This window comes from Symphodus melops (genome assembly GCF_947650265.1).
Source record: "Symphodus melops genome assembly, chromosome: 18".
Lineage (NCBI taxonomy): Eukaryota > Metazoa > Chordata > Actinopteri > Labriformes > Labridae > Symphodus > Symphodus melops.
Window position 1 is genome coordinate 22671111 of NC_136708.1, and position 25094 is coordinate 22696204.

General features: G+C 47.6%; 4 protein-coding genes across 5 annotated transcripts in view; 2 read left to right on the forward strand and 2 right to left on the reverse strand.

Moving 5' to 3' along the window:
* Positions 1 to 2639, reverse strand: part of LOC306839419 (recoverin-like) — a 3622-nt gene extending 983 nt beyond the window's left edge. The window contains exons 1-3 of the mRNA XM_079368132.1: positions 2507 to 2639; positions 1433 to 2008; positions 151 to 262 (exon numbers count right to left, since the gene is read on the reverse strand). Of these exons, the coding sequence (XP_079224258.1) occupies positions 151 to 262; positions 1433 to 1813 (493 nt within the window). The 5' untranslated portion in view covers positions 1814 to 2008; positions 2507 to 2639. The remainder of the gene's footprint in view (positions 1 to 150; positions 263 to 1432; positions 2009 to 2506) is intronic.
* A 6667-nt stretch (positions 2640 to 9306) lies between these two features.
* On the reverse strand, positions 9307 to 10553 carry tmem238a (transmembrane protein 238a). Its single transcript, XM_079367534.1, has 3 exons — positions 10401 to 10553; positions 9782 to 9941; positions 9307 to 9605 (listed from the first exon to the last, which is right to left on the reverse strand). The coding sequence occupies exons 2-3, from the start codon at positions 9930 to 9932 to the stop codon at positions 9442 to 9444; spliced, it is 315 nt and encodes a 104-aa protein (XP_079223660.1). The 5' UTR covers positions 9933 to 9941; positions 10401 to 10553; the 3' UTR covers positions 9307 to 9441.
* A 110-nt stretch (positions 10554 to 10663) lies between these two features.
* LOC306839057 (coiled-coil domain-containing protein 106-like) lies at positions 10664 to 14235 on the forward strand. Of its 2 annotated transcripts, none has more exons than XM_079367533.1 (7): positions 10664 to 10911; positions 11410 to 11574; positions 11674 to 11865; positions 11945 to 12091; positions 12723 to 12923; positions 13088 to 13248; positions 13621 to 14235. In XM_079367533.1, the coding sequence occupies exons 1-7, from the start codon at positions 10872 to 10874 to the stop codon at positions 13774 to 13776; spliced, it is 1062 nt and encodes a 353-aa protein (XP_079223659.1). In that variant the 5' UTR covers positions 10664 to 10871; the 3' UTR covers positions 13777 to 14235. The 2 variants fall into 2 exon arrangements, with proteins under 2 accessions (XP_079223659.1, XP_079223658.1); XM_079367532.1 differs by having other exon boundaries at positions 10666 to 10911; positions 11939 to 12091.
* Positions 14236 to 14976: 741 nt separating this feature from the next.
* Positions 14977 to 25094, forward strand: part of LOC306839898 (uncharacterized protein) — a gene marked incomplete at its 3' end in the record, with an annotated part of 20007 nt that continues 9889 nt past the window's right edge. Inside the window, 17 exon segments of the mRNA XM_079368844.1 lie at positions 14977 to 15177; positions 16471 to 16533; positions 18227 to 18294; positions 18399 to 18473; positions 18651 to 18740; positions 19846 to 19974; positions 20075 to 20170; positions 21325 to 21453; positions 21538 to 21628; positions 21710 to 21843; positions 22646 to 22702; positions 22922 to 23921; positions 24002 to 24107; positions 24199 to 24346; positions 24618 to 24633; positions 24636 to 24713; positions 25055 to 25087. Of these exon segments, the coding sequence (XP_079224970.1) occupies positions 16509 to 16533; positions 18227 to 18294; positions 18399 to 18473; positions 18651 to 18740; positions 19846 to 19974; positions 20075 to 20170; positions 21325 to 21453; positions 21538 to 21628; positions 21710 to 21843; positions 22646 to 22702; positions 22922 to 23921; positions 24002 to 24107; positions 24199 to 24346; positions 24618 to 24633; positions 24636 to 24713; positions 25055 to 25087 (2275 nt within the window). The 5' untranslated portion in view covers positions 14977 to 15177; positions 16471 to 16508.

Genomic DNA, 25094 nt, shown 5'->3' on the forward strand with positions numbered 1-25094 from the left:
CTCAGCCTACACTAATGATGGGATGCAGTGAAGCTTCTTTTTTAGCGGGGGTCTAAATCGTAGCCCATGCAATCATTCCTTGAAACGTAGACGACCAGGGGAACAACACGTGTCATGATTCACTTCTCTCATGTCTTTCTCATAGCTTACCGTTATCGCCCTTGTTGAAGAACTTCCAGAGTTTATCTGCCCTCTTCTCAGCTGTGTTTTCATCCTCGGCCAGACTAGACAGTTCATCTTTAGGAATCAGCTTGAAAATAGCCTGTTGGATTAAAAGAAAAGCATGAAACACAGATAGGTGAAATCATTGGACCTCAGCAGATTCAACCTTCCCCGTGATCTCAGTCAGAAATGTTCTGTTATTCTTACTTCTACTTTAATGACTAGAAAAGGAGACAAACAGGACCAAACACTGTGAGCTGATAACGTGTCCAACACAACAGGCTCTTTGCAAGCGAGGGATTAACCAAACTGTTCTTTGGCTGCCCTGTCATTGTTCTGTGATTAGACCTCCTCTAATCTGCTAAATTGAAATGAGTTGGCTTCAAATAGATCTGTAGAGGAAGTAAAGAATCCAATCCCCCTAAAAATAGGCCAGACTTCTTTTTTGCGGTGTCGTTTAACGCTGGATGATAATGCTGGGTTCCTTACTCCGTCTTTTACACTTTGAATGGGGACTTGTGTATGACTTGTGTATGACTTGTGTATGACTTGCTCCGACGCTGACAGTAGAAGATAACTGTAAATGGATCATCCACAGGAGATGTGAAGTACCTGCTCAGAGCGAGGCGACACCTCGCTGCAGACGGACCATTTAAGCATCACTTTGTTCCAAATCATCCGACTATATGTTGTTTACTCTTCATCTTGTTTCTGCTCATTCAACACACAGTTAACACAGCTCATTTGGTTTTTGCTTATTTATGACTTATTGATTAAACGGGTCCATCGTTCACTGAGCCTTCATGCTACCTGTGACTCTGATCTTAACAAAGAAGGAACTTGTGTGAATCAGGAGTAACTGCAGCTTTAGACAACAGCATCATCTGCAAAGAAGTTCACACGAACGAGACCGATGTAGAGTCAGGAATAACTGACTGAGATTATGAACTCACAGGAAGCCGTATCATCTGAACACACACTTTATTATATATACTATATATAATAAATATACTATATTAACCTAGCTTGTTCAGACTTGTGTATACGTTGAGTTTAAGTGTGCAGTCATGGTTCCTGTCAGCACTTTCAGAGAGCGGTGGTGGATTAAAGTGAGTGAAGTGTGAACTTCTTTGCAGATGATACTGTTGTCACACACACACACACACACACACACACACACACACACACACACTGTTCCTTAAGTCACAGACCAGAGACTATAAAATACTTTGCAAGGCTTTGACGTCAATTCTCTTTTCCCAAAACTCACCGTGCAGATTTCCTTGACCTCTGACTTGGTGATGTACCCGTTCTTGTCCACGTCAAACAGCGAGAAGGCCCATTCCAGTTTACTGGTGGTCTTTCCCGTTGAAGTCAAGTGGAGAGCAACAATGTACTCCTTGAAGTCCAGTGTGCCGTCGTCGTTTGTGTCAAAAGAGCGGAAGACGTGCTGGGCGTACGTTTGGGCGTCACTTTCTGGGAAGAACTTGCTGTAGATGACCTGAAATTCCTCCTTCGTGATTCGCCCCGTTGGACACTGCTTCTTGAAGTTTTCATACCACTGGACTATCTCGATCTCGGAGAACTTGGTGTTGAGTTTAAGGTCCTCCAGAATCTCCTTGGACACGGCACCACTCTTGGAGTTTCCCATCGTTGATAGTGTTTGGTTTTTTTGGAGAAAGATTAAAGTGGTGATTTTTTGGATGTGTGCAATGAACACACAGCTTCAACCTATGGAGTTACCTCCTCTACACTGGGAAAGTGGTAATTAGAGGACTATTCCGGTGGTACAGCTGCAGTGTCCTTCTTGATCCTGGTCCTGGCCTACAGCCCACAGAAGCAAGTGCTGTGAAGGGAGCAGAAGCAGCTTGATAAGCCAATTAAGCCAATCAACAATCAGTTATAGCAAGTGTTGTAACGAAGAAGGTACAACGCAGGTCAAAGCTGAAGTGCTTGTGCATCGACACATCAAGTTTACAGTCTTTATAATGTCTGCTAAACGTTTGTTTGCTACCCACACATCAACTCTACCAATAATTACTACCAACACACTTCTTTTTGAAGGATTTTCTGGCACAACCTGACCGACGAACAAGGTGCATAAAGAGTGAAAAAGAGGTCAAAATGCTCGGCTAACGTTTCTACTATGAAGACCGACACATTTCATCAGCCTCATGAAGACACGCGTTTAATAATCAAATATAAAAGATTCTCACTGCAGTCAGACTAAAGCTCTAAAAAGCATCAGTGTTGAAGAAAGACAAAAGTTCCATTGTATGGTGTTTTTCTCTATTTGCAGGTTTCTGATATTTCCCGTCATAGTGCAGCTCAGTTTGTTTCCTACCTGTGCGAGCAGCAAGGCGTCCAGGACAAACAGTGATGCTCTGTGAGCGAGCAGCAGTGGAAATCAGCCTCTACCTGCTGAGATAAGTCAATTAAAGAGGATAACCCTAAAGGAGGAGCCTCCCCATGAACCTGTGAGCTTACTGAGATTCACATTTTTTCATCCTGTAGTTATGTGGCCACGTTTATGTCAAAGCTGGGACGCCCCATTTATGAGTCTGTATTAGTTCTCCAATCAACCCGCCCAGGATCAAGTTCGAACTGTGGCTCCTCTCCCCTGTTTCCTCTTCTACCAATGTCCGGTCAAATACAGGCAGATGTTTAAAAAAGCCACAAACAGTAGAGAAACATCTGCAAATAAATCACAGTTTTGAATCTTTTTGGAAGTGTGGACCTCCTCCATGTGGAGCAAAGGTCTTCTTTGGAATCTGGAGCACAAGACAAGGACTGGGATCTCTACTGATTTGCATGAAAATTCTCTTATGATCAATCAAGTCTGAGTTTGGCCCCTTTCCCAGCCTGTATGTAATTATACACAGATCTTAAATACTTCTGAGAAGACCTGTGATCAGGGCTAATTAAGAGACCAACTCACAAACTGAGTGTGTGTGTGTGTAAACTGCCTAATGAGACTGACGGAGGATTAGATAACAAGAGTAACACTTAAGGTCACGAATGCAAGAAGGCAACGGCAGCAAGTCAGAGGAAAGATGGATACCTTCTTCAGGTGGTCGAACATAAAGGTCATCTCTTCAGTCATGTACTCTGTAAAAGATGTGGACAAAGAATAAAACACAGGACACATTTTAATAGGAGTATAATCTCAGGACCCGTCTGATAACGAACTTTTCAGAGCTTCTGGTGCAGCCAGCAAATAAGCGACTTCCAGCCAAGAGAGTTTCCTTTGTTTACAGTCGGACTGCGTAAGAGAAAGGACGGTGGAATCGCTTTTTTCAAGGGAAGCCAAAAGATAAATAGTCAGTATATGTGACAAACTGGGACATGGGTCAAACCGTCCAATCAAAACACACGTCAGTTTCATCATGATAGCTCTGATCTCGCTCTCAGAGAAGTTTCTATTGAATTTATGATTTGATGCTTTAATGTGGTATAAAATGCCAGGGCTGGGAACATGTCTGTAAATACACTATCAGCATTAATATTTGTATACATTTTTAACATTGGCATTAATTTGAAAAACTAGCGACTGAAAAACCTCCAGTGGTAGAAAATGTGAAAAAACCACAAAAGACAGTGATTGGCGCTTCCTGTGGAAACACAATCATTGACTAGTGTGGCAGCGAGGCGGCGTAGTGTGAAGCTCTGACAAACCACGGTGTGCACAGAGTATTTAAAAAGAGCTGGTACTACAGAACAAGCAAAGTTACTAAGCACGTATGCAGATGATACTCTTTGCTACGTGCTAATGAAGAAAATATCAGAGGGTCAAATATCTAATCCTTTTTCTACATTTGTCTTTTACCCATTTATTTGCAGATGATACTGATGTATATTTTGATCCCGTTCGGCAGACGTGGCTCTATCGATATATCACTGCTCCCAAAGATGTTGATTTGTAAAGTTTCACCATTCGATGGTTATACCTTCCATCAAAAGGTACTTCACCAGTGGCTTGCCATCCGTTTTTTTCTGTTTGAGATTAAGAGAAGGCTTCAGTTTCACTTTGAAATCACCAGGATTAGACGATGCAGCAGGTTTAATCTGCTGTAAAAATAAACCTGATCAAATGAAGTGACAAAGTAAAACTTAGTCAGACTTGCACGCAGGACGGACTTAACAGATTAAAAACAAGGAGTGGTGGCTGATGTCTCTGTTTTGTACAGTGAGGGATTTAATGTCCCTATCTGAGTATTGACAGTTGATCCACCATCTGCTCTGCTTGATGGGGAAACATGGTCCCTCCATAGGTGTGAATTACCTGACCGATGCATCATGGGAAGGCAGCAACAGTGTTAATGTCTGAACCCTTCAGGGATCAGACACTATGACTTTTAGCCACTTTGACCTCACCTCTGACCTCGCTCAGCTCTCCTCCAGCTTACTGTTATTGTACCTATGCTAGCTCTACATGCCCATATTCATGTCAAAAACATTTTATAAAGAATCCCTCCCATTAAGTGATTCCATTTTCATTCAAACCAACATTTTAACGTGAAAGTGCGTTCTTCGACCAGCTAACGTGATGCTCCTTCAGTCAGACTCACTTTATTAACCTTATAGTAAGGTCTTATACAACATGCTCATTTCTTGGAAGATTTCCCCGTCTCTGACTTACTAAAATTAACCAGTTAATTGACAGAATAAAACGGTCTGTGAATTGGTAGCATATCTAGCTAGCATATCTGCTGCTAGCTAGCATATCTGGCTAACTAGCTGACGTAACAAAAAAAAAAGACATTTCTTCAAAAGATAAGCACAGCCTTTATTTTCAAGTAACCTTGATTCACTTTCGGACAAGATTAATATTTCAGTTTAGCCCAACTCACACATAACAAAGTTTGTCGGAAGTTTTCTGGTCTTCAAAAGAATTGTTTTTTTTTGGCTAACAGCTTTTTCCTGATTGGATGTGCTAACATTTTACTGACTGAATTCCAGTTCAATATGTTGCTGACAGCAGGCACAGTAATTGTTCATTTGTGTTTAATTTGTCTCATTAAAACTGACAGATTATCAGCTAAGTAGATTTGTTTGTGCAATGTTTTTGGTAGCTTTTACATGCTGTAGCTTTAGCCTAAATCTTTAAGCACCCAGAGTGTCGACATCTAGACATTTAAAAAAATACTTTTTGTATTTTCTAATTCTGAAAAGACTCAGATAAAACATTCATATGTAGCCAGTTTAAGTATTATCAATTAGCTAGCCAACAAATTGGGCCACACAAACATCTTCACAAAGTCATTTTTTAATTAGAAGATATATATACAGTATATCATATATACACAATATATATTGTACGTCAAAACAGTCACAATATGAACAGCAAAAAAACCTCTGAAAGACAAATTGCTCGTTTTCAAACTTAATTCCCACACTGTCTTGAATTGAACTCGCTAGTACAGCTACCCATGACTGCGATCCGCTTTGTGTCCGTCTCATAAACAGACCCTGTGGGGTCTGGTGCCGTCGGATGGAACCGGCAGTAAGTGATGGATGAACTCTGGATGACTGCTGTGCATCCAGGTGTAAGCTCAGAAACCTGTTAGATAAAAACAACTGCAAACTCTTTGCATCTCTCTTGTAAGTGCATTCAAACTGATTAAGATGACGTAACCACCAGCAGATATCTTCAGCCACTTTGGTGCAGCGCTACTTTATCGCAGGACAAGTATAGAGCAGCATTTACGGTAAGCTGTCTTGGCTAGCTTCTGATCTTCAAAATAAAGCAACTTAATTCCTCTGCTGACGTGCTGAGGCCTAACTTGAACTGCCTGGCGGGGCGCTGGCACTGTCAGTTAAGGCTCAACAGGTGATTTGGATTTTACAGTCTGGATGTTGAGGAGCTTTGGAGGGTTCTGCCAGAGGACTTACAAAGACCAGAATCAGGAGCCACGTAATGTAAGAAACAGAGCCTGAAAGAAAGACAAGGCAACTTTTAGACGAAGAGCAAACAAGTGAAATCTTTCTTGTTTCATTGGCAGCCAGTAAGTTACTGTGTGCTTGCTTATTACACTACAGGTACTCATTATGTCCAGCAGCTAATGCAGGCTAATGTCAGCTAGCTCTGATTAGCCAGTTTTGGATGGACATGTTGCCAACAGTTCATCTTCTATCATCCAGATCTCTCCTATTTTAGATGAGGGATTTTCCTTTCAGCCTGCGAATACTAAAAGAGTCTGTATTTATTGGATTAGCAATGAGCATCCCTTGACTCTTGAGTCAAACCTTTCCTTGACAAAATCTAATCTGTAACCTACAACCTTGATTAGAGCAGAGTTCAGGAAAGGGTATCCTCTGCTTGAAAGAGACTGAGATTAAAATGTTCGAGCAGAGGCAAAGAGGAGCAGTGAAGTTGTTGATTGGAGGTGGTGTGAGGAGGATTTGGCAGCTATGCAAAGCAGACTGAGTCAATACAGGGAATGGAAAATCAGTGGTTAAGTATTATCAAAGGGGTTTGGCCCGTGTTTGACAAATCTATTCTTGGTAAAGAGGGTTTAATCCAGACACCCTAATAAGCATCATGACTGGCAGTGTGGATACTCGTCAAAGGAGTGGAGGGAGTTCAGATCAACAGTCAGAGACCAATGTTGCTTTTCCAGGGTTACCTTGTAATACGTACAAACCCTTGAGAGTATGAGCTCCTCAACACAGTCAACAACAAGTCTATTAACATTCATAATCACACAAAAATGGAGATTGAACATTTTTCCACAGATGTAAAACTCGACATGGTTGTTGTCCCCCCATTCCCTCTTGAACCTTGATAGTTTTAGACAGATCCATCTGGTTGTATGGTCAACAAGCACAGAAGGTGTTTACCAATTAGTGCTCTATAAATACACAGAACACTGTCGACCCACGAACAGCCAGCCAACAGAGCGAGATAGGTCTCAATGCTAAGTTCACAGTAGACTGCGTTCACTATATTTTAATATACAAGACATGTATTATTGATCGATAAATACACATTTCATGCTACATCACATTGGGTAAGGCTCGAAGGCTGGGAAAGCCTGTACTATGGTCTGGTTGACCCCCCCTCCATCTGCGTCAATGGAAAGAAGAAATACAACATTTTATTCAGACTAGTTAACTTATCAAGAAGTAACTTTGATCTCAACGTTTGGGCTGCAGAGAGTTTACAAGCTTTGCTCTGAGACCTGCATGTTTGGAGTCATCAGGTCATCAGGTTCAAGTGTGATGAACATCAGCTGCTTCCACCTCCTTCTCAGTGTCCAACCACTCCTGAGGAGCTCATTGGCTGCTTACGGGCTCAATATCTTCACCAGTTTGTCAACAGCTTGTTCTGGCTGCCAACCTGGAGGGTGAGGTGATAAACCTAGCTGAACAGCCAATCACAGTGGACGTCTTCCACCACGTCTCCCCCCTGATAAAGCAGCAGAGAAGGACCAACAAGTGTCAACAGTTCAAGACGCACCGCAAAAAAAGAAATGGTGTCAGAGACGCTCAACATCAGCCTGCTATTGGACAACCTGCACCTGTTTAAATCATGTGTTGAAGGCGTGTTAATGGAAACAAACTGTTGGTAAAGGACGCCTTTCAGCTGTAACCTTCCCAACACTGCTTACAAACACATCCACGCTTTCATCTGCCACCACCATGTGTACGGTCAAAGTCAAACTGTCGTCATGCCAACGATGGAGACGATGGTGTTTGTTTGCACACGTTGTAGAGAGGGTCCTTTAAATCTGTGTAAGAGTGTTAGAGCTCTCTGTGTGGCCTCGCTTCACCTGCCAGTATTCAAAACAAGGCCAGTGAAAACACACTGCAATCCCCATAATCCCATTACTGGCTGCACAAAGACTGTCTGCAGGGGAATCCCCCCCAAAGTTACAGGGGGGGGGGGGGGAGTCCACCTCCAGGTTTGGCCTCCATGACTGATCTGAGTGACAAATGTGGGTTCAGTTCAGAGAGATAATCCACTCGTAAAACCCCCACGATGTGTGTGTGTGTGTGTGTGTGTGTGTGTGGGGGGGGGGGGGGGTTAACCTGTCAGACCAACTCAGGTCAAGTCAGGTGAACCTTCATATCAGGGGAAGCAAGTCAAACTAATATTACATTGTGGTCATTTAAACAAAAAATCTGCAAGCCGCAAATCAGGCCGGACCCCCCCCAAAGGCCCCCCCCCCCAAACACACTTTAACTGCTTCTCACATTGTTTGTGTTGCACTTCTTGTAATTGATCCACTGATTGATTATCTCGTCTGATCAAGCACATTCCCGTAATCCCTTCGTGACCCCGGAAATGTCCGTGTGTTTGGTGAATCTGATTAGCGGGGACGTGTCAGGGTGGAACTCCCCCCTCAGTGGACGGAGATCTGTCACTTCCTCTCCTCTTACCTTCCCTAATCATGAGGTCACGTGGACGTCATCACTCGGCTCGGATGTTGACCTGGATCACGACACAGGAGCTCAGAACAGGCTGTTTCTGTGTCTGTAGCTTTAAATATGTAAATGAGCTGTGTCTGACCACGCCCCCTCTCGTCTTCACATTCACAAAGGGAACATTAAAAAGGATATTCTGTGTTTGTCTTTCTTTCTGATGTTTATAATACAACCAGTGTTCGTCCCTCAGCGGGACAAAGACAGGGATGCTCTGAAACTGTTGTAACTCCTGTTTGTGACCACTAGAGGTCAGCAGAGGTCAAAGACAGACTCCTCGTCTCACTCTGCAAAATGACAGAAAATGTATTTATTGATCTCCAGAGAGAAAAGTGTTGATTCTTTTCTAATCAGAGGACGTGCGTCTCACTCCCTGTGCCTGACAGCGGTGACAGCTGCACTGATAGGGTTGGCTGTTACTATGACAACCAAGGTCAGTCTGTTGAGTCTCCCCCACGTCCGGCCTGTCTCGATGTCTCTCCTCACACACTCAGTGACTTTGAAACCCCCCCCCCCCCCCGTCTACGTGTGGACGAGGTTTAGTGTCTGCTCTCCTCTGGGACCTTTTACACTGTGTCAAGCTGGAAGACATCTTTGTATGTCCATATATGGTCGAGTAACACGCCCCTGACCTTAGAGCCTATGGGACGGTCTGACACTTCATCGAGTGTCCGATATGAACGACTTCAGCCGTCTGGATTTTCAGAATAAAATCCGACATTGAATGTTTTAAAGTCTTTTATTGATTCATCTAAAACACGATAAGACGTGAAAAACGCACAAAACAAAGTAAACAGTGAAATGTTCAAGACTCTACGGGGAGTTTCAGTCTTCAGGTAACAGAGAGGACGCCGCTCAGTGGTGGCTTCTGTACGTGCGGATCTTGCGGCTGAGGTTTCGGGCCAGCCGGTCGACGGCGCTGTTGATGTGTCCCAGCTCCTTTTTGGACCTCAGGCCGTCGATGTTTCCGCTGTACCACAGCACCCATCCAGCCAGAGACATCAGCACAAAGAGGGCTCCTGCAGACACACACACACACACACACACACACACACACACACACACACACACACACAGTCAGAGAGCTACCCAAAACACAGAGGCGTGTTCCTGATGCATGTGACGAGTCAACGCTGTGATATGAAATCAATGCCCCGCCTCCATCCCAAAACACCCGCAGTGTGTAACGTCTTACCAGTGTAGACCAACAAGTCTCCAAAGTCCTGCCCTTTGACCTCCAGCGGAGCAAAGACCCCCACCAGCAGAGCGGCTCCTCCCAGCACATCCATCAACACGGCGAAGGCCAGAGCCAGCTTACAGTGCGAGAGGCCGTCACACAGGCCCATGACGAGGAGCTGCAGGAGGACACACAGGGGACAGAGACATCTCAGTGAGGGGACGAGTGACTCTCTGAATCCGGCTCTTTATGGAGGAGAACATTGAGCTGAGATGATCATGAATGTTGAGACGGTGAAAACGGTTTCAAAGATTTGTCGATTATTGGTGTTAATGTTTGCTAGTTTTGTCCAGGACAGACAGGATGAAACTCAACATGTCACATTGGGACTTTTCTAATATTTAAAATAAATTAAATTTTCCTGACATCCTGCTTTCAGTGCATGATCACGTGACCTTCTAAAGGCATCACAACTCTTCAGCTCTGAGCTCTTTTTGAGGGGTTTCTAATCATGGACCGGGGGAGGTTTTTATGTCCACAGTTGGAACAGGACGGTCCCTCATTGGTCGCGTTGACCCTACGTCACAGATGTTAAGGTTTCACGTGACTCAATGAGAAGAACAATAACTTCACTTACTTCTTATTGTTTCTCTGCAGCTGCATTCAAGTCCGCATCGATCTCTTTTCTTCTTCTGCAGCTCCTCCCGTTCACTCTTCTCTTCCGCCTTTACCTGCACGCACCTGAGCGCACGCCCTGCGGTGACGTGTTTCCGGTCCAAGCTTCGGGGCCCGTGTAAGGTAACTTGTGACGTCCTCGTGAAAGACGAAGCCACACGAGCCGACGTGGATGATCAGGTGTGTAGGTGTACGTGGTTTGGACGGAACGTGAACGGGGTTTGAACAGAGTAGGCCTACCGCTGCGATGCTATGCGCATGCGCCTACAGCACCTGTTGAAATCACTTATAATCAGGTAATTGCTGGTGAGGATGCGGCTGCAGGGACGCAGGTGTGCGTGGTTTCAGGCTGTATTACAGAAGTATAAGCGAACACAGAAGAGCCGGACAGAGAAAGAATAACACGTGCTTCTGTTATTACCTGTTTCCAGACATGAATCCTCCCAGCAGCAGAGCCGGCACGAGCCCTCCAGGTAACCAGCTCACCTAGAGACATGACTAGAGACATGCACGTCGTTATGACCAAAGCTGTGCGAGTCTGTAACACAGAGGATTAGTCACTGAATCACTGTTTTTACATGCACTGTGAAAAATCAGCTTTAGACCTTTGATAGCTCGATAACTCATCTTACTCTTCATGTTTTCAGTCTAATAAGTGTGTAAAAGATTTATCTGAGGCGCAGATAAAGAATGAAATCATGGAAGAAGTAACTGAAGTGAAGAACCTCCTGAATCAGGGTCAGGGGTCAAACTGCAGAACTGTACTCACAAGCTGGAAAACTGAAAAGTCTTAAAAGATGGCATCACTGGCACATGTTTGAGCTTTGACCCTTGAAGGAGTTTGAGTCACCTTCTCAGTTCTCTGAATGAAGCGTCCGAGCTCTCTCAGGCCTCCAGCTGCTTTCTCTGCTCGTGTTAAACTACAGACCAGCAGTGAAGCGTTCGGACTCACACACAGCTTCTGTTTGCAGATCATTACATGCCCCAGCCTTCTTCTTCGTCATCGTCAGGAGGAGGAGGAGGAGGAGGAGGAGGTGGTTTGTACCTGGACGCTTATGATGTGTCTTTCCCCCTGGAGGAGAGTCTAGAGAGACCACCTGCGTATCACCTGAACCCGGGTCAGCCCATGATGGAAGGTATGACACATCTACGACATGTTTCCTTTCCTCTCCCCTGCTCCCTGTTACCTTTCCCGTCTCTCCTTGTCCTCTCGTATCTCCTTTCCTGATTGGTAGAGCATGTGGTGCAGGAGCCTCCTCACGCCCAGTACAGCCCGTTCATCCTGGTCTCCAACCTGCGAGCGCACCTTTACGTCGCTCTGGAGAAGAACGCCTGGCTGCAGAAGCGAATCGAGGAGCTGGAGGAGGAGCGCAACTTCCTGCGCTGTCAGCTGGACCGCTTCATCGTCAGCATGAGGAGTCCGGAGGGTGAGGAGTCAGAGGACGCAGCTGTGTAAGAAGTGATTGAATTCGACCTTTGATTTATGATGGTCACTCTCAGTGCCAGAGTGGTGTGGTGACGCCCAGCGGGGTGTGAAGGTCCAGCCCTCCAGCTCCCCCTCTCCTCCCTCCCCTATGACAACCAGATCTGGGATGACCCTCAAGCGCCTGCAGGGACCAGGACCTCGGACCCGCCGCAGCACGGCCTTCCCTGGTGAGGAAAATATCCAAACCCTCAGTGAAAACGAAGCGCTAAGAATGAGTGGTTTTTTGTTTTCAGAACAACCTGCGTGCACAATGTAGCACACACGCCAGGCCAGCAGGTGGCAGCGCGCGCGCGTGTGTGTGTGTGTGTGTGTGTGTGTGTGTGTGTGTGTGTGTGTGTGTGTGTGTGTGTGTGTGTGTGTGTGTGTGTGTGTGTGTGTGTGTGTGTGTGTGTGTGTGTGTGTGTGTGTGTGTGTGTGTGTGTGTGTGTGTGTGTGTGTGTGTGTGTGTGTGTGTGTGTGTGTGTGTGTGTGTCTTGATTGAGGGCTGGTCACGTACAAACACCTGAGCGCTGAGGGCCAAGTCATAGAAGTGTTTTCCACTCTCGTGTCAGCATGACTTGGAGGAGATAAGAGGAAGTGACCTCATGAACCGGATGGTTTTGATGCTTGGGTTGAACTCTGATTGGCTGATAGATTTTAGATTCAATCAAACGATATCGATTTTTGGTGAGAAATTTTCCAAAGATCTGAAGATTTTCTGTTTTTATGAAACTTTAAAAATACCTCGAGGTGTGTTTTAAAACATGGAATTGAAAAATGTCCCAAGCATCTCAAATGTTTTTCTTTTTTTTTTCCTAGTAAAACAAGAGTATCACCTGGAGGAGGAAAAATACTACACAGAGGACGAGTACGTGGAGGAAGAGGAGGAGGAGGAGGAAGATGAGGACTCGTCTTTAGAGAAGGGGTCGAAGAAGAAGGGCAGAGGGCGAGCCACTGGAGAGCCGAGGATGAAGATGAGGAGGATCTTCAGGATCACCCACGGGAGGGAGAGACAGAGAGGTGACACGAGGCTCCATCATGTTCTTTACTCACCTGCTTCTTTTTGGCCAAATGATCAAATCATATGAAATCTTTTAATCTGATGACACCCAGCTCTGTGTCCGATCTGCATCATTGTTTCAGTAGGATGTTTAACCTCCGCCCCCGTTCTGCTCCCTCTGCAGTGAAAGACCCAGACGGCGTTTTGATTCGTTATAAGAAGATCCTGACCACCTACCAGCGGGTGAGGAGCATGTCCCGGGCCTTCCAGATCCACGGCGTCGATCGAAACACGATGGCCTCCACGTCCCCCATCGCCGAGCTGCTGCTGGTGGCTCCAGAGAAGGTTCACTGTTAAACATTTTAAAGTGTCAGAGGAGCTGCAGATAGACCACGCAGATGCCTTTTTATTGAACTAGCTAAATAACATGTTTCTTTAGATCCTATTTTTACTCTCCAAAGGAGATTTTGTGATTCAGACTTTGTCCACTGGGGGGCGCCACAATCCACACAAACTGATGAAATCATGTAGCAATGTGTTTTCTAAAGTTATTTGTTCCTTTTCTTTGTTTATTGGATAGAACAGCTAAATAGAGACGGTAGATGTTGGGAGAGAGTGGGGGTGACATGCAGCAAAGGTCAGAGGTCAAGCTGCAACGGCCATCAAAGCCTCCGCACTTTGAGCCAGCACAAATGTTAACAGCCGACTCTCCTGCAGGTTGCCGAGGTCGGGGAGTTTGAGGCGTCGAAGGAGAAGCTTCTGGATTACGCTCGGCGGTGCTACAAGACCATGGACGAGCCGACGCACACCAAAGTCCAGACCATGAAGAAGACTCACAAGCTGCTGCCCATCTCATACCGCTTCAGGAACTGACGGACTGGTTTCCAATCTGAAAGCTTAGACCACTGCACTTTAAATTAATTTTTGTTAGGATCTGTTTTCATGTTGTCTGTCGTCGTCTGTGTTTTGTTGATAATATTTGGTTTTCCCCAGACGTCGACGTTGCTTGAAGTTACTTTTTGATTTAACTTATGAGTTTAATTTTATTACAAATGAGCTGCAGAATCAGTGCGTTGTAACTTCATGGCGTACTAGCTGAACATTAAACGCCTGCAAACATTTAAAAAAGCAGCAGAAGAAGAAGTGTGACTCCTACTTTTGTAAGATATTTATGAGATTTACAGAGCTGACCCCCGGGTGTTTTCATTTAGTTTTGTATCAAAGAGAAGAGAAATATTGATTTGTGCTGTTAAATTAACAGTAATGTATGTTATTGAAATAACATTTCATCCTGAATTCTCACGTTTATGTTGTTTTCTGACTGGTAAAAAAAAAGGATTGGACGCTCTTCAAACAGGAAATTAAATAGCTTTAAATATATGACTTCTCAGTTGAATCTCTTAAACTGTGTTCACACCTGCAGATATTTCCAGGAGGAGCATCATGTTTGTTTGCTTCTCAAATGATTTCATTGGCAGGGACGTGAGTGCAGCAGGCCTATAATCGAGAAGTAGCTGTGTAGACTTCGAATATCCTTTATATGATATGCAAGCTTGTTGGAAAGCACTGCCATTTGTCAGTTATTTTTAACACTGCTGAATATTCTCTGTGGGACCACAGCGCCCTCCAGTGGACCAAAGGCGTAATGAGCATTACAGAAGCTGACAGGATCCCGCAGAGACTATTTCTGATTCAGTAATTGAAAAACGGAATTACTTTTTAAACAAAGGTCATAAATGAAGTGAACATCTCTCTGTTTTTTACGTAAGTTTTTAATTTAATAGAAATGTTTGTCTCCAAAAGGCATTTTTAATATAGTCGAATTATATGATTAATATTTCTGGTCCAGGTGTTAACGGTGACCTCAAATTAAAATGAAGCAGATGTGAACTCCATTTCCCATAATTCTCTTCGGAAGGGAGACGACAAACGTCACTCTTTCGCCTTTCCCAGCCGTCCAATCGCAACTGGGGAACCACCGGAAGTAGTAAAATCGGCCTCTCCTAACGGACACTCGGTTTAAGCGAATGGGAGCAGAAAAGCGGTGTCGGCGGACCAATCAGAGACGAGGTGGGTGGGACAAGTGTCCAACAGCACATCGGGAGGAGGAGGAGGTGTTCCTGGCAGCCATCTTGGATGTGCGGAGTGATTGTTTAGCGAGAAGAATTGACATTTTTTTAAAGATAAAAAGATAAAAAGCTTCTGTGGTTATCCGTAGGAGAGTTACGGGAGTGGGGCGGCCAAGGAAAGACACCGGAAGCAGGATAGATCAAGGTAACCGTACAGCAGAGTCAGATGTGATGGATCCTCGGAGTCTTTTCTGTTTAACCGAAAACATCCGCGAGCCGAGGCAAGCCCGGGAAACTGTGAGCTCGAGACACGAAGAAACACGAAGTTACAACTTTAGAGTTAGTTTTTAACTCTCTGTGTTTGTGTATGTGTGTATTTGTTTCTGTGTGTGTTTGTGTATGTGTGTGTGTTTGTGTCTGTGTGTGTATATCTCTGTTTGTGTATCTGTGTCTGTGTCTCTGTGTGTGTGTGTGTATACATCTGTCTGTGTGTGTGTGTGTGTGTGTATATATCTGTGTGTGTGTTTGTGTCTGTGTCTGTGTTTATATATATATATATATATATGTGTGTGTGTATACATCTGTGTGTGTGTGTCTGTGTGTATATATGTTTTTATTGTTTATAAACATCCCGTTCAAAGCGTCATGCTGGTTCGGGTCTTCCTGAGAACAGAAACCTGGTTTTTAACTGGATCATTGAAAGGTCCAATCAGACGCTGTCTCATTAATAATCATTTATACCTGAACACTCACCTGCTCACCTTCAGTTCGGTCTGGTTCAGTTTGGTAAATCCTGATCTGGCTTGGGTTTTCACAACCCAAGCCAGATCTACCTTTATCTGAAGAGTGGCGTGTAAACAGAATGGAGGTCACAGTGTGACATCATAGCAGCTGAACAGAAGAAGAAGACCCGGTACACAGTAAGAGGTCGGATCGGTACTTTTGGCACCCCAACAGAAGGGTACCTTAAAAGTAGAACCTTACAGATCTGTTATTTTGGTTCCATTCACAACTGTTGACGGTGGAAACGCCAACAAATGGGTACTGTACCGTGCCGAACTGACCCGGGCATGTTGGTGGAAAGGGGCCTTAAGGTACCCGACTCGTACCCGACACTCGCTCGTTTTACGAGCAATCACCTGCACGCCGTTTTCACAGTTGCAGAAATCTCCTGAAAAACTACCAACAGAGCTGCAGGTGTGAACACAAACGCCTCCTGCTGGACGCCAAGTCAGAGTGGCGTTTATATACTGTTACTGCTGCACGGTGCATAGAGCGTCTGCACGCCATCACTACAGCCTCCGTGCACGTTTTGTCCTCTGCGTCAGAGACAGTCGGCGTGACGAGGTGTCAGAAACTCGCCGCCTGCAACAAAACCGTTGTAAAACTTTACGTTTGGAAGCGCTGAAACGACAAAGTGACCCTCGCTCTGCGCCGTCTCTGCCCTTCAAAATAAAACACATTAATTAACATGTTTCTGTGTCTCTGTCTCCTGCAGTGAAAGACGGCATGAAGACATCATCTTAGCGATTAGTCATGGCCGATAAAAGGAAACTTCAAGGTGAGATTTCTGTGTGTGTGTGTGTGTGTGTGTGTGTGTTGTGGTTTCAGAAGCGGCCAGGTGGGCGTGGCTTTACCTCAAAGATCTTAAAGAGGGAGTGTCAGACTCCCAGAGAAGCTTTGCAGAGTCGGCGTTCGCTGTGACGGTGGCGCTGTCCTCCTGATCAGGTCACACCTGGGAACGAGATCTCCATCTCAAAGGGTTAAATAAAAAAACAAAATTAAAAGCGGCTGATGACACCAGTGTGATAAGCTCCTCCCACCCGTCTCTTGAAGGTCAGACCAACAGTTAAAGGTTGTTTTTTGTAGCTGAAGATCTTTGCAGCTGATTCAAATGAAATATTGTGAGGCAGGTGAAGACGCAGCTCTCTGTAATGAGTCGTGTGGACTGCACTTCCTGTTTTAAACACTAGGTGTCAGAGTTACGTTTCGCTCCTGTGACAGCAGGACGACCTTTGCCCCTGATCGTCTCCGTGGATTACTTTTGATTCTCGTCACGTCTCAGTTCGGTGGATGTGATTCTTCGTGCACGAGGTGACTTGGCGTCCGTGTGTGTACTCTGACATCGCCGATGTCACAACACAGCAGAGCGTGCTTCAGGCTCCGCCTCCTCTCCTGTCAGAGCTTTGATTTCAAATGTTAAACAGTTGGACTGACTGATTAGCAGAACAGCTCTCAGGACGCTTGGTCAGCTTTAGGCTCAAGCACGCACTCGGCTGTGTAACCCGACACACACCTTTGTGTAACGCCAGAGACGGCTGGAGGCGCCGTCTCTCACCGACTTCCCGCTCAGACCGTTGACTTCGTCTTAAAGTGGCGTGAATCAGCTCAGGATGAAAACACAGAATCTGACAGGACTCTTCACCTTCTAAAGGTGATGCTGTCGTATTTAAGACAAGAACGCACACGCCTCCCCTGAAAGCTCGCCGCTAAGAAGATCAAACATGAGCTCAAACGTGGCGCCCGTCAAAATGTGATGTATTATTACAGAGGATGTTCATCTAAAAATAACCTGCAGCAGAGTCTTCTCATCGAGGCCGTTTAAGGACGGCCTCAAACTGCAGCACGTTCACACGCCGCCACACGCACGGCGGCATTTCTCCTCGTCTGTCTCTGCTTCTCCATCAGAGTCGGCGCAGCGGACTTTCACCCGAGCCTCTTCGAAGTATATCAAAATAAGAGTCTGATTTTATTCTGAAAATCTTCTTCCTCTTCCTCTTCTGAGGGTTCCCTTGTCATTCAGAATCTTTTTATGAAGCGATGAACTGTAACCATGACAACCGGCTTCCCCAACACTTTGCATGTCAATGAACGATGCATCCCACAATGCATTGCGAACGGTCCCTCTTGTTCACTTCAGTCGTTATCGTGTGTATTCTGTTGTTATTACACTGGTGGTTAACGTTGCCATGGTAACCGTGAGCTCCACTAATCAGAGACATTGCTATGACACTCTAGCATTGTGGGTAGTGTAGTTACTTTCCCCCGATGCCGTCAAACAAAACGGCTCTGAAAGCGAGGTTGATATCGGACGACCCTCGCCTCTCACTCGACCTGGGAGGGTTATGACATCATGGCGAGTAGTGTGTGTGTGTGTGTGTGTGTGTGTGTGTGTGTGTGGGTGTGTGAGAAGCGGCTCCGCCTGTTTGAACACGTTGGCGTCCTCTAACCAGCGTTGTTTCGCTCTCCTGCAGGTGAAATAGATCGATGTCTGAAAAAAGTAGCGGAGGGCGTGGAACAGTTTGAAGACATCTGGCAGAAGGTAAAGAAGGATTGTTGTTTCAAAGATTGTAAAATGATGAGCAGAGAAACAAAGTGTGAAAGTATTTAACCTTCTCTCTGACCTTCGACCTTCGACCTCTGCAGCTCCACAACGCAGCCAACGCCAACCAGAAGGAGAAATATGAAGCGGACCTCAAGAAGGAGATTAAAAAGCTGCAGGTGAGATCACACATGAAACAAGATGTGTGACTGTGCTCACTGTGTGTGTGTGTGTGTGTTACCATGACAACCAAACTCCAAGCCAAGCCTGTTTGCTTGGTACAGACGCCGAGTTCAGCGTCCATGACTGTAAACGTGATCACTGATGAAGCTTCTTCTTCTTCTCTCGTCCCTCAGCGTCTTCGAGACCAGATCAAGACGTGGGTGGCGTCCAACGAGATCAAAGACAAACGGCAGCTAGTAGAGAACCGCAAACTCATAGAGACGGTGAGTAGGAGCCGGACGGCGTTCTCCCTGCAGGGACCCGCGTTCGCTCCGGAGGATCGTCTGTGTTCAGAAGTTTAAAAAATGAGGATTTTACAAACGAATCGGAGAGATGTGAGGCGGCAGCGGCGGCGGCGGGAGCGTTTACCTGAAGTTATCGGATCATGTTTTTATCGTGCAGCAGGTTTTCATAAAGTTCTTTTTTTTTTTTTTTTTTTATCTGAAAAATCATTTTACGTTTTTTTTTGTGCTTTTTTCATCCTTTATTTGACAGATTATTGGTTGTATTGGCTCTCGGTTTATGTGTGCGGCGCCATCTTCACGCTGCCAACACGACTGCAAACAACACAGCTCACGGAGAAGCTTCACCCTCTGATGCGAGATCGTGTAGCGATGAGTCGGAGTTAAAGTCAGCGCAGGCGACCAATCAGAGAAAGTCAAACTTCAGCGAAAAAAAAATAAATAAAAATGTAGTTGAGTTACAGAAACGGTAAAATAATTTCTCGGATCCCTGCTGGGAGTGAAAACGGCGTGATTTGGCCTTCTTGACGGGGAGCGTGGCATCATGGGAGCTGCTCCTTAGCGTAGCTTTCCCGGCCGGCAGCCTTTTGATGAGGGTTATTGAGATGTGCTGAATGCGAGCCACCTGCCCGCACAATGAGCGCCGAGAGCGACTCGCCAGCTCTGATCCTAATGAGCCGGCTCTTCAGGACTTCCTCCTTCACACCAGGCAGGAAACATCTGTGGTTTGTGAGAAGCACCTCGTCTTTGCCAACAGAAAAGAAAAAAGGGAACATCACAGATTTTGGTCTTGAGAGCCTCGTCCGTGGCTTCTTCTTCGAGGCATTTGGCGTGCCTGAAAGTGCGTTTGGCGGTAAAGTCGTTTATTTTAACACATTGGAGAAGAAAACTGCTGAAACCTTCAGTTCCAGAAGAGAGTGCATGAAAAGAACCAATCAGACGCTTCCCTGGCTCTCCCCTCGGCGTGCAGCGAGCTCGCACGCGTGACTTCCTTTCCACACTTTGAGTTGTGTTCTGGACCTTTTCCAGATGTTTCTGTCGGTTGATTCCTCCGAGTTGATCTCTTCCTGTTTGTGTCCGTTTGCAGCAAATGGAGCGGTTCAAAGTGGTGGAGCGGGAAACGAAGACGAAGGCGTACTCTAAAGAAGGCCTGGGTCTGGCCCAGAAGGTGGACCCGGCTCAGAAGGAGAAGGAGGAGGTCGGCACGTGGCTCACGGTGAGACTCGCACACGTGTGTGTGTGTGTGTGTGTGTGTGTGTGTGTGTGTGTGTGTGTGATTGATCTCCAGCTGATTATCTCGTCCTCTCCTCCTGCAGAACACCATCGACACGCTGAACATGCAGGTGGATCAGTTCGAGAGCGAGGTCGAGTCTCTGTCGGTCCAGACCAGGAAAAAGAAAGGAGACAAAGAGGTCAGTGTATTTTTATCTCCGCCTGCTCACGCCACGACCACCATGACCTTGCTGACTCCTCCTTCTTTCCAAACGCTCTCTCCAGAGGCCTCATTTAGAGGAAATAACCTCTTTGACTTCACCCGTGGCGAGCTGGCGTTCGTTTTCAGACATCATGAGAACGAGCAGGTCCTCGTTTACTCCAGGAGCGTTTTCAGCTGATCGCTCAGCACGCCAAAGACGTGAAGGTCACCATGGTACCTGCACGGGTCAGTCCCGTGGTCTGATAGGCCGACACGGGAGGAATAATCCTCTCCAGATTAAATTATAACGCCAGAAATGTTCTGTTGTTGTGGAGTGTCAAAGCTCCGGGTGGACCCTGAACGCACCATCTCAGCCTGCACCTGCTGTCCTTTAATTATGAACACGGCGTCACATTAAGAGTTCACATTTGTCCATCGGAGCGTGCTCGCACTCCTTCCGTCCCCGACATGTGCGCCTGCATTAAAGCACATTATCACGCTGCGCTCTGCCGCCTCGCCGAACGCAGCGGGCCAACAGCGCGCGTCCTGAGCGGGCGCACAGGTACACGTGTGCTCTGATTCTTTGGTGTCCAAACACTCTGATGCGGCGTCAAACACGGCGTTAAAACCGACAGAGAAACACAGACGGGCCGGCGTGCGAGTGCTCAACAGCGTGTGTGTTCGGAGGATTAAATATTGAAATCCCAAGTGTTGCTGCGAGCGCGTTTAATGATGCAGAAAACCACAAAGTGCACATGAAGCTGTTTCAGTAGATTCATTATTTAAACTCTTTGTGTTTTGCACTTGATGCGGCTGCTTCCCCTCGAGGGTCAATTTGACGCTTTTTAATGCAATAAAAAAACGGAGGGCGGTCACACGGCGTTAACGGAGCTGTAGACTCCTGCGTGAACGTCAGCAGAGGGCCGAGGTCGGATTTGAACCCTCAGCTGCTGCCTCGACGACTACAGCCTCTGTACAGGGGACAGGAAGTCGAGATCCCACGTTTTGTCATCAGATTCTGCAAAGCGAGCGTGTAAAACTCGTAAAGGTGGAGGCGTGAAGAGAACGCCTCTGCAACGCGTCGAAGGGCGTTTGAATTATTTTAAACGGGTTCGGCCCCCCTCCCTCTCTGCTCTCGCCCTCTCCGTGCAGAAGCAGGACCGCATTGAGGAGCTGAAGAAGTTTATCGAGAAGCATAGACATCACATCCTGATGCTGGAGACCATCCTGAGGATGCTCGACAACGACTCGGTGCAGGTCGACGCCGTCAGGAAGATTAAGGTTGGTTTGTCAGGTCAGAGGTCAGAGGTCACTGACACTCAGGTTTGTTAAAGAAAAGGTGAAACTCTCTGTTTCCTCCTGAAGGACGACGTGGAGTATTACCTGGACTCGTCGCAGGATCCAGACTTCGAGGAGAACGAGTTTCTTTATGACGACTTGGACCTGGAAGACATCCGTGAGTAGAGACATTCACGATCTGTACGCAGATGTCCTCGCTCTTTTAACTCTGCTCCCTCTGTGTCCACGCTCCCTCCAGCTCAGGCGCTGCTCGCCACCTCCCCGCCGGGAAACTCCATCTTGGAGGACGAGATCTTCCAGCACTCCAGCAGCACGCCCACCTCCACCACCTCGTCCTCGCCCATCCCGCCGTCCCCTGCTACTTGCACTACGGTAAAAATAAAAACAAGGACATCATGTGTTTAATGTCTCCAGATCAGCCGCACAGATTTAAAGCTCTCGGCGTCGAGGCGGCGTGAACGGAGCGCAGGTCGGTATCAGACAGGATGACGGTCTTTGTATCTCATTGTTCGACTCCCACTCGCAGAACGACTTATTATCCGTTCATTGTTTAAAGCTGATCACACGCCGCTTAACGCAAAGGAGCGAGAGACGAACGCCGCCGAGAAGTACGAGAGTTTAACCTCTAATTATCCAAGAAAAGTTCAACCAGTCGCTTCTGTCTGAAGGAGCGAACACCGGAGAGGAAGAACGAGGAGGGGGGGGGTAAAATCAGACACACAGGAGCTAACAGGAAGTGACCTGAGGTACTGACAGGAAGTGACCTGAGGTACTGACAGGAAGTGACCTGAGGTACTGACAGGAAGTGACCTGAGGTGCTGACAGGAAGTGACCTGAGGTACTGACAGGAAGTGAAGGCGTTCTTTAAGAGCTGGGTCTTTAGTTTTTTCTTAAAGGTGCAAAGAGACTCTGCTGAGTCATTTGTTCGACCACCGGGGGGCGACACGCCGTTCTGATGGGTCAGAACGATGACCTTTTGTGTGTTTCTGAGGTTTTTATTCCACGTCTTATGATGTCATCGTTTATGACCCTGAACTCTTCGGGCTCGGGACGCCCGCTGTGCGGCGGTGCTCCTCCGTGTTGACGCACGGAGACGTGCATTAGAGACGCACGTCTCTAATGGAAGCTCCGGGTTCGTTTGGATGGTGAACTTTGTGTTGTTGTTGTTTTCCAGGAGAACTCGGAAGACGACAAGAAGAGGGGGCGATCGACGGACAGCGAAGTGAGTCAGGTGAGATTAAAGACAAACGTAGCTCAGCTCGCCCGTCGTCACGTCTGGGTGCCGATTCCACGACGGCGTAACGTTACGTTTTAGCGTAGAGGAAGGACGGCACAGCGGGAGCTACACGTGCACACACACACGTGCACACACACACACACACGTGCACACACACACACGTGCACACGAGCTGCAGACCGACAGCTGAACGTCTCTCTGCTTCTCTTTCAGTCGCCGGTGAAGAACGGAAACCCCTCCTCCTCCTTATCCTCCTCCTCCTCTTCCTCCTCCTCCTCGTCATCCTCCTCCTCTTCCTGCTCCGTCTCCGGACTGAACAGCTCACTGGTCTCCATGTCGACAATCGCCGTGGGAGGTGGCGGCGGCGGTGGAGGTGGCGGCGGCTCCGGGGGCAACAGCCATCAGGTGAACTCTTTCGGTCTCCTCTCCAACACGTCCGCCAGCAGTTACAGCAACGCCACCCAGCAGCCCCACCCGTTAGTGCAGCAGATCAAAAACTCAGTCATCTCCTCCTCCGTCTCTACTCCTCTGACAAACTCCGCCTCCCCCGCAAACAGTTATCCCACCTCCTCCGCCTCCTCTCCCCCCAACGCCAGCACGCCGGGGCTCCTCTCCTCCAGCTCCCAGCCGCTGGCTCTGTCCACGTCCCCCCAGAACTCCAACAGTCTGGGCCTGAGTCTGGGTCTCTCTCTGGGGAAAGGCGGCCTGTCGGGCTCCATCACCAGCAGCCCCATGTCTGGAGGTCTCGGCCTGTCAGGGATGCCGGCGTCCCTGAGCACCATGGCGAGCCTCCTGTCCGGCTCCACCTCCGCACCCTACGCTCAGGCGGCCTCCACAGGCACCTACAGCTCGGGCCTGCCGGGCTCTTTGGGGGGCGTCAGCACCACCAGCACCACCAACAGCGCTCTGGGCTCCATCGGCAGCGGGAACATGACAGTCGGCGGGCCGACATCCGCGACAGGAAGTCTGCTGGGAGCGGCGCCCGGCCTGAACAGCATCGGCTCTGGGATCCTGGGTTTGAGCTCGAGTCAGTCAGGGATGCAGGGCTCTTCTCTGATGTCGCTGAGCCCGGTTGGAGGTTTAGCGCCCGGCAGTGGCGTCGGAGTCATCGGGAGTAACGCAGGCAGCTCAGGATCGGTGGGGAGCATGTTGGGAGGAAACTCGCCGCTCGCCATCAGGCCGCCAAGCCAACAGAAGCAGAACGGCAGCACCAGTGAGTATCGCTGGTTTCAGGAAGTCAACGCAGAGAGGCAGCACAGCTGATCACTTCCTGTTTGTCCTTTCCTCTAACAGGTTACAGCGCCGTGGTAGCAGACAGCACATCAGACTCCGCCCTCAACAGTGCCAGCCAATCACAAATCAGCCAACCTTCATCTTTGACCTCAACAGCCAATCAGCCGTGAGTTTCACAGCCAGAATGATTTTACGTCGAATCAGATGTCTGCGTACGTGACTTTAACGCACCGTCACCTTGACTTCCTCTCTCCCAGTAAGGACACTGGTCCCAGTTTGCTCGGCTCTCTAAGTCTGTCGTCCAGCTCGCCGTCGCCGGCTTTCTACAGCGAGGCCAAAACGCTGAGCGGAGGAAGCCTGCTGAACGGCCCGCTGTCGTACTCGCAGCCCACAGACGCCATCAAGGTGAGAAAGTGACCACGCCCACACTTCGCACCTGCCGTCCCGTGTTTCACTGTGACATCATCAGGGCAGAACTGTGACATCACAGTGACCCCTGTTTTCATCATTTAAGTTCCAACACACTCAAATCGCTCGCCAGAAGTTATCAGAGTCTTTGAGAGCAGACCGGAGAAAACAAAGCGCTTAAAAAACAAAATGACCACGGCGAGGTGTGTGGCGTGACGGGCGGGCCGGATGTGTTCTCTTATGAGGTGTCTTTGTCCGTCCTCATCAGCCACAGGAGCCTCTGAGCAGCTGAAGTCCATGGCCGAGCGAGCAGCACTCAGCTCAGGGATGGAGGGAGACGTGCCCTCCCTGCACCTCGCCTCAGGTAACACACACACGCGCACACACACACACACACCACACACACACACACACACACACACACACACACACACACACACACCACACACACACACACACACACACCACACACACACACACACACACACACACACACGCACGCACGCACACGCAGGTAACAAAAGATTTGGAGGGTTGTCTCGAAGCAGAAATAGAAAAGCTGTGATTTAATGGAACAAAATGTCATCTCACCTCCCACTCTCAGCCTCCTCTGAATAAAAACTCTGACTCAACTTCTCTCTCTTTGTCTCTCTGACTCCGCCCCCTTATTCTCCCCCCCCCCCCCTCCCCCTGCCCTCTGCTCAGACATCTTCCCCAGCAGCACTACGGCGCCCTCGGGCCCCCC

Bases quoted from the DNA above. Each gene is read 5' to 3' on its own strand.
- tmem238a (XM_079367534.1), bottom strand. From the start codon at position 9,932: ATGGGCCTGTGTGACGGCCTCTCGCACTGTAAGCTGGCTCTGGCCTTC. The intron at 9,606-9,781 runs GTAAGACGTTAC...GTGTGTCTGCAG, and splicing joins AGACTTGTTGGTCTACACTG to GAGCCCTCTTTGTGCTGATG.
- LOC306839057 (XM_079367532.1), top strand. From the start codon at position 10,872: ATGAATCCTCCCAGCAGCAGAGCCGGCACGAGCCCTCCAG. The intron at 10,912-11,409 runs GTAACCAGCTCA...TTCTGTTTGCAG, and splicing joins AGCCGGCACGAGCCCTCCAG to ATCATTACATGCCCCAGCCT. The intron at 13,249-13,620 runs GTTCACTGTTAA...ACTCTCCTGCAG, and splicing joins TGCTGGTGGCTCCAGAGAAG to GTTGCCGAGGTCGGGGAGTT.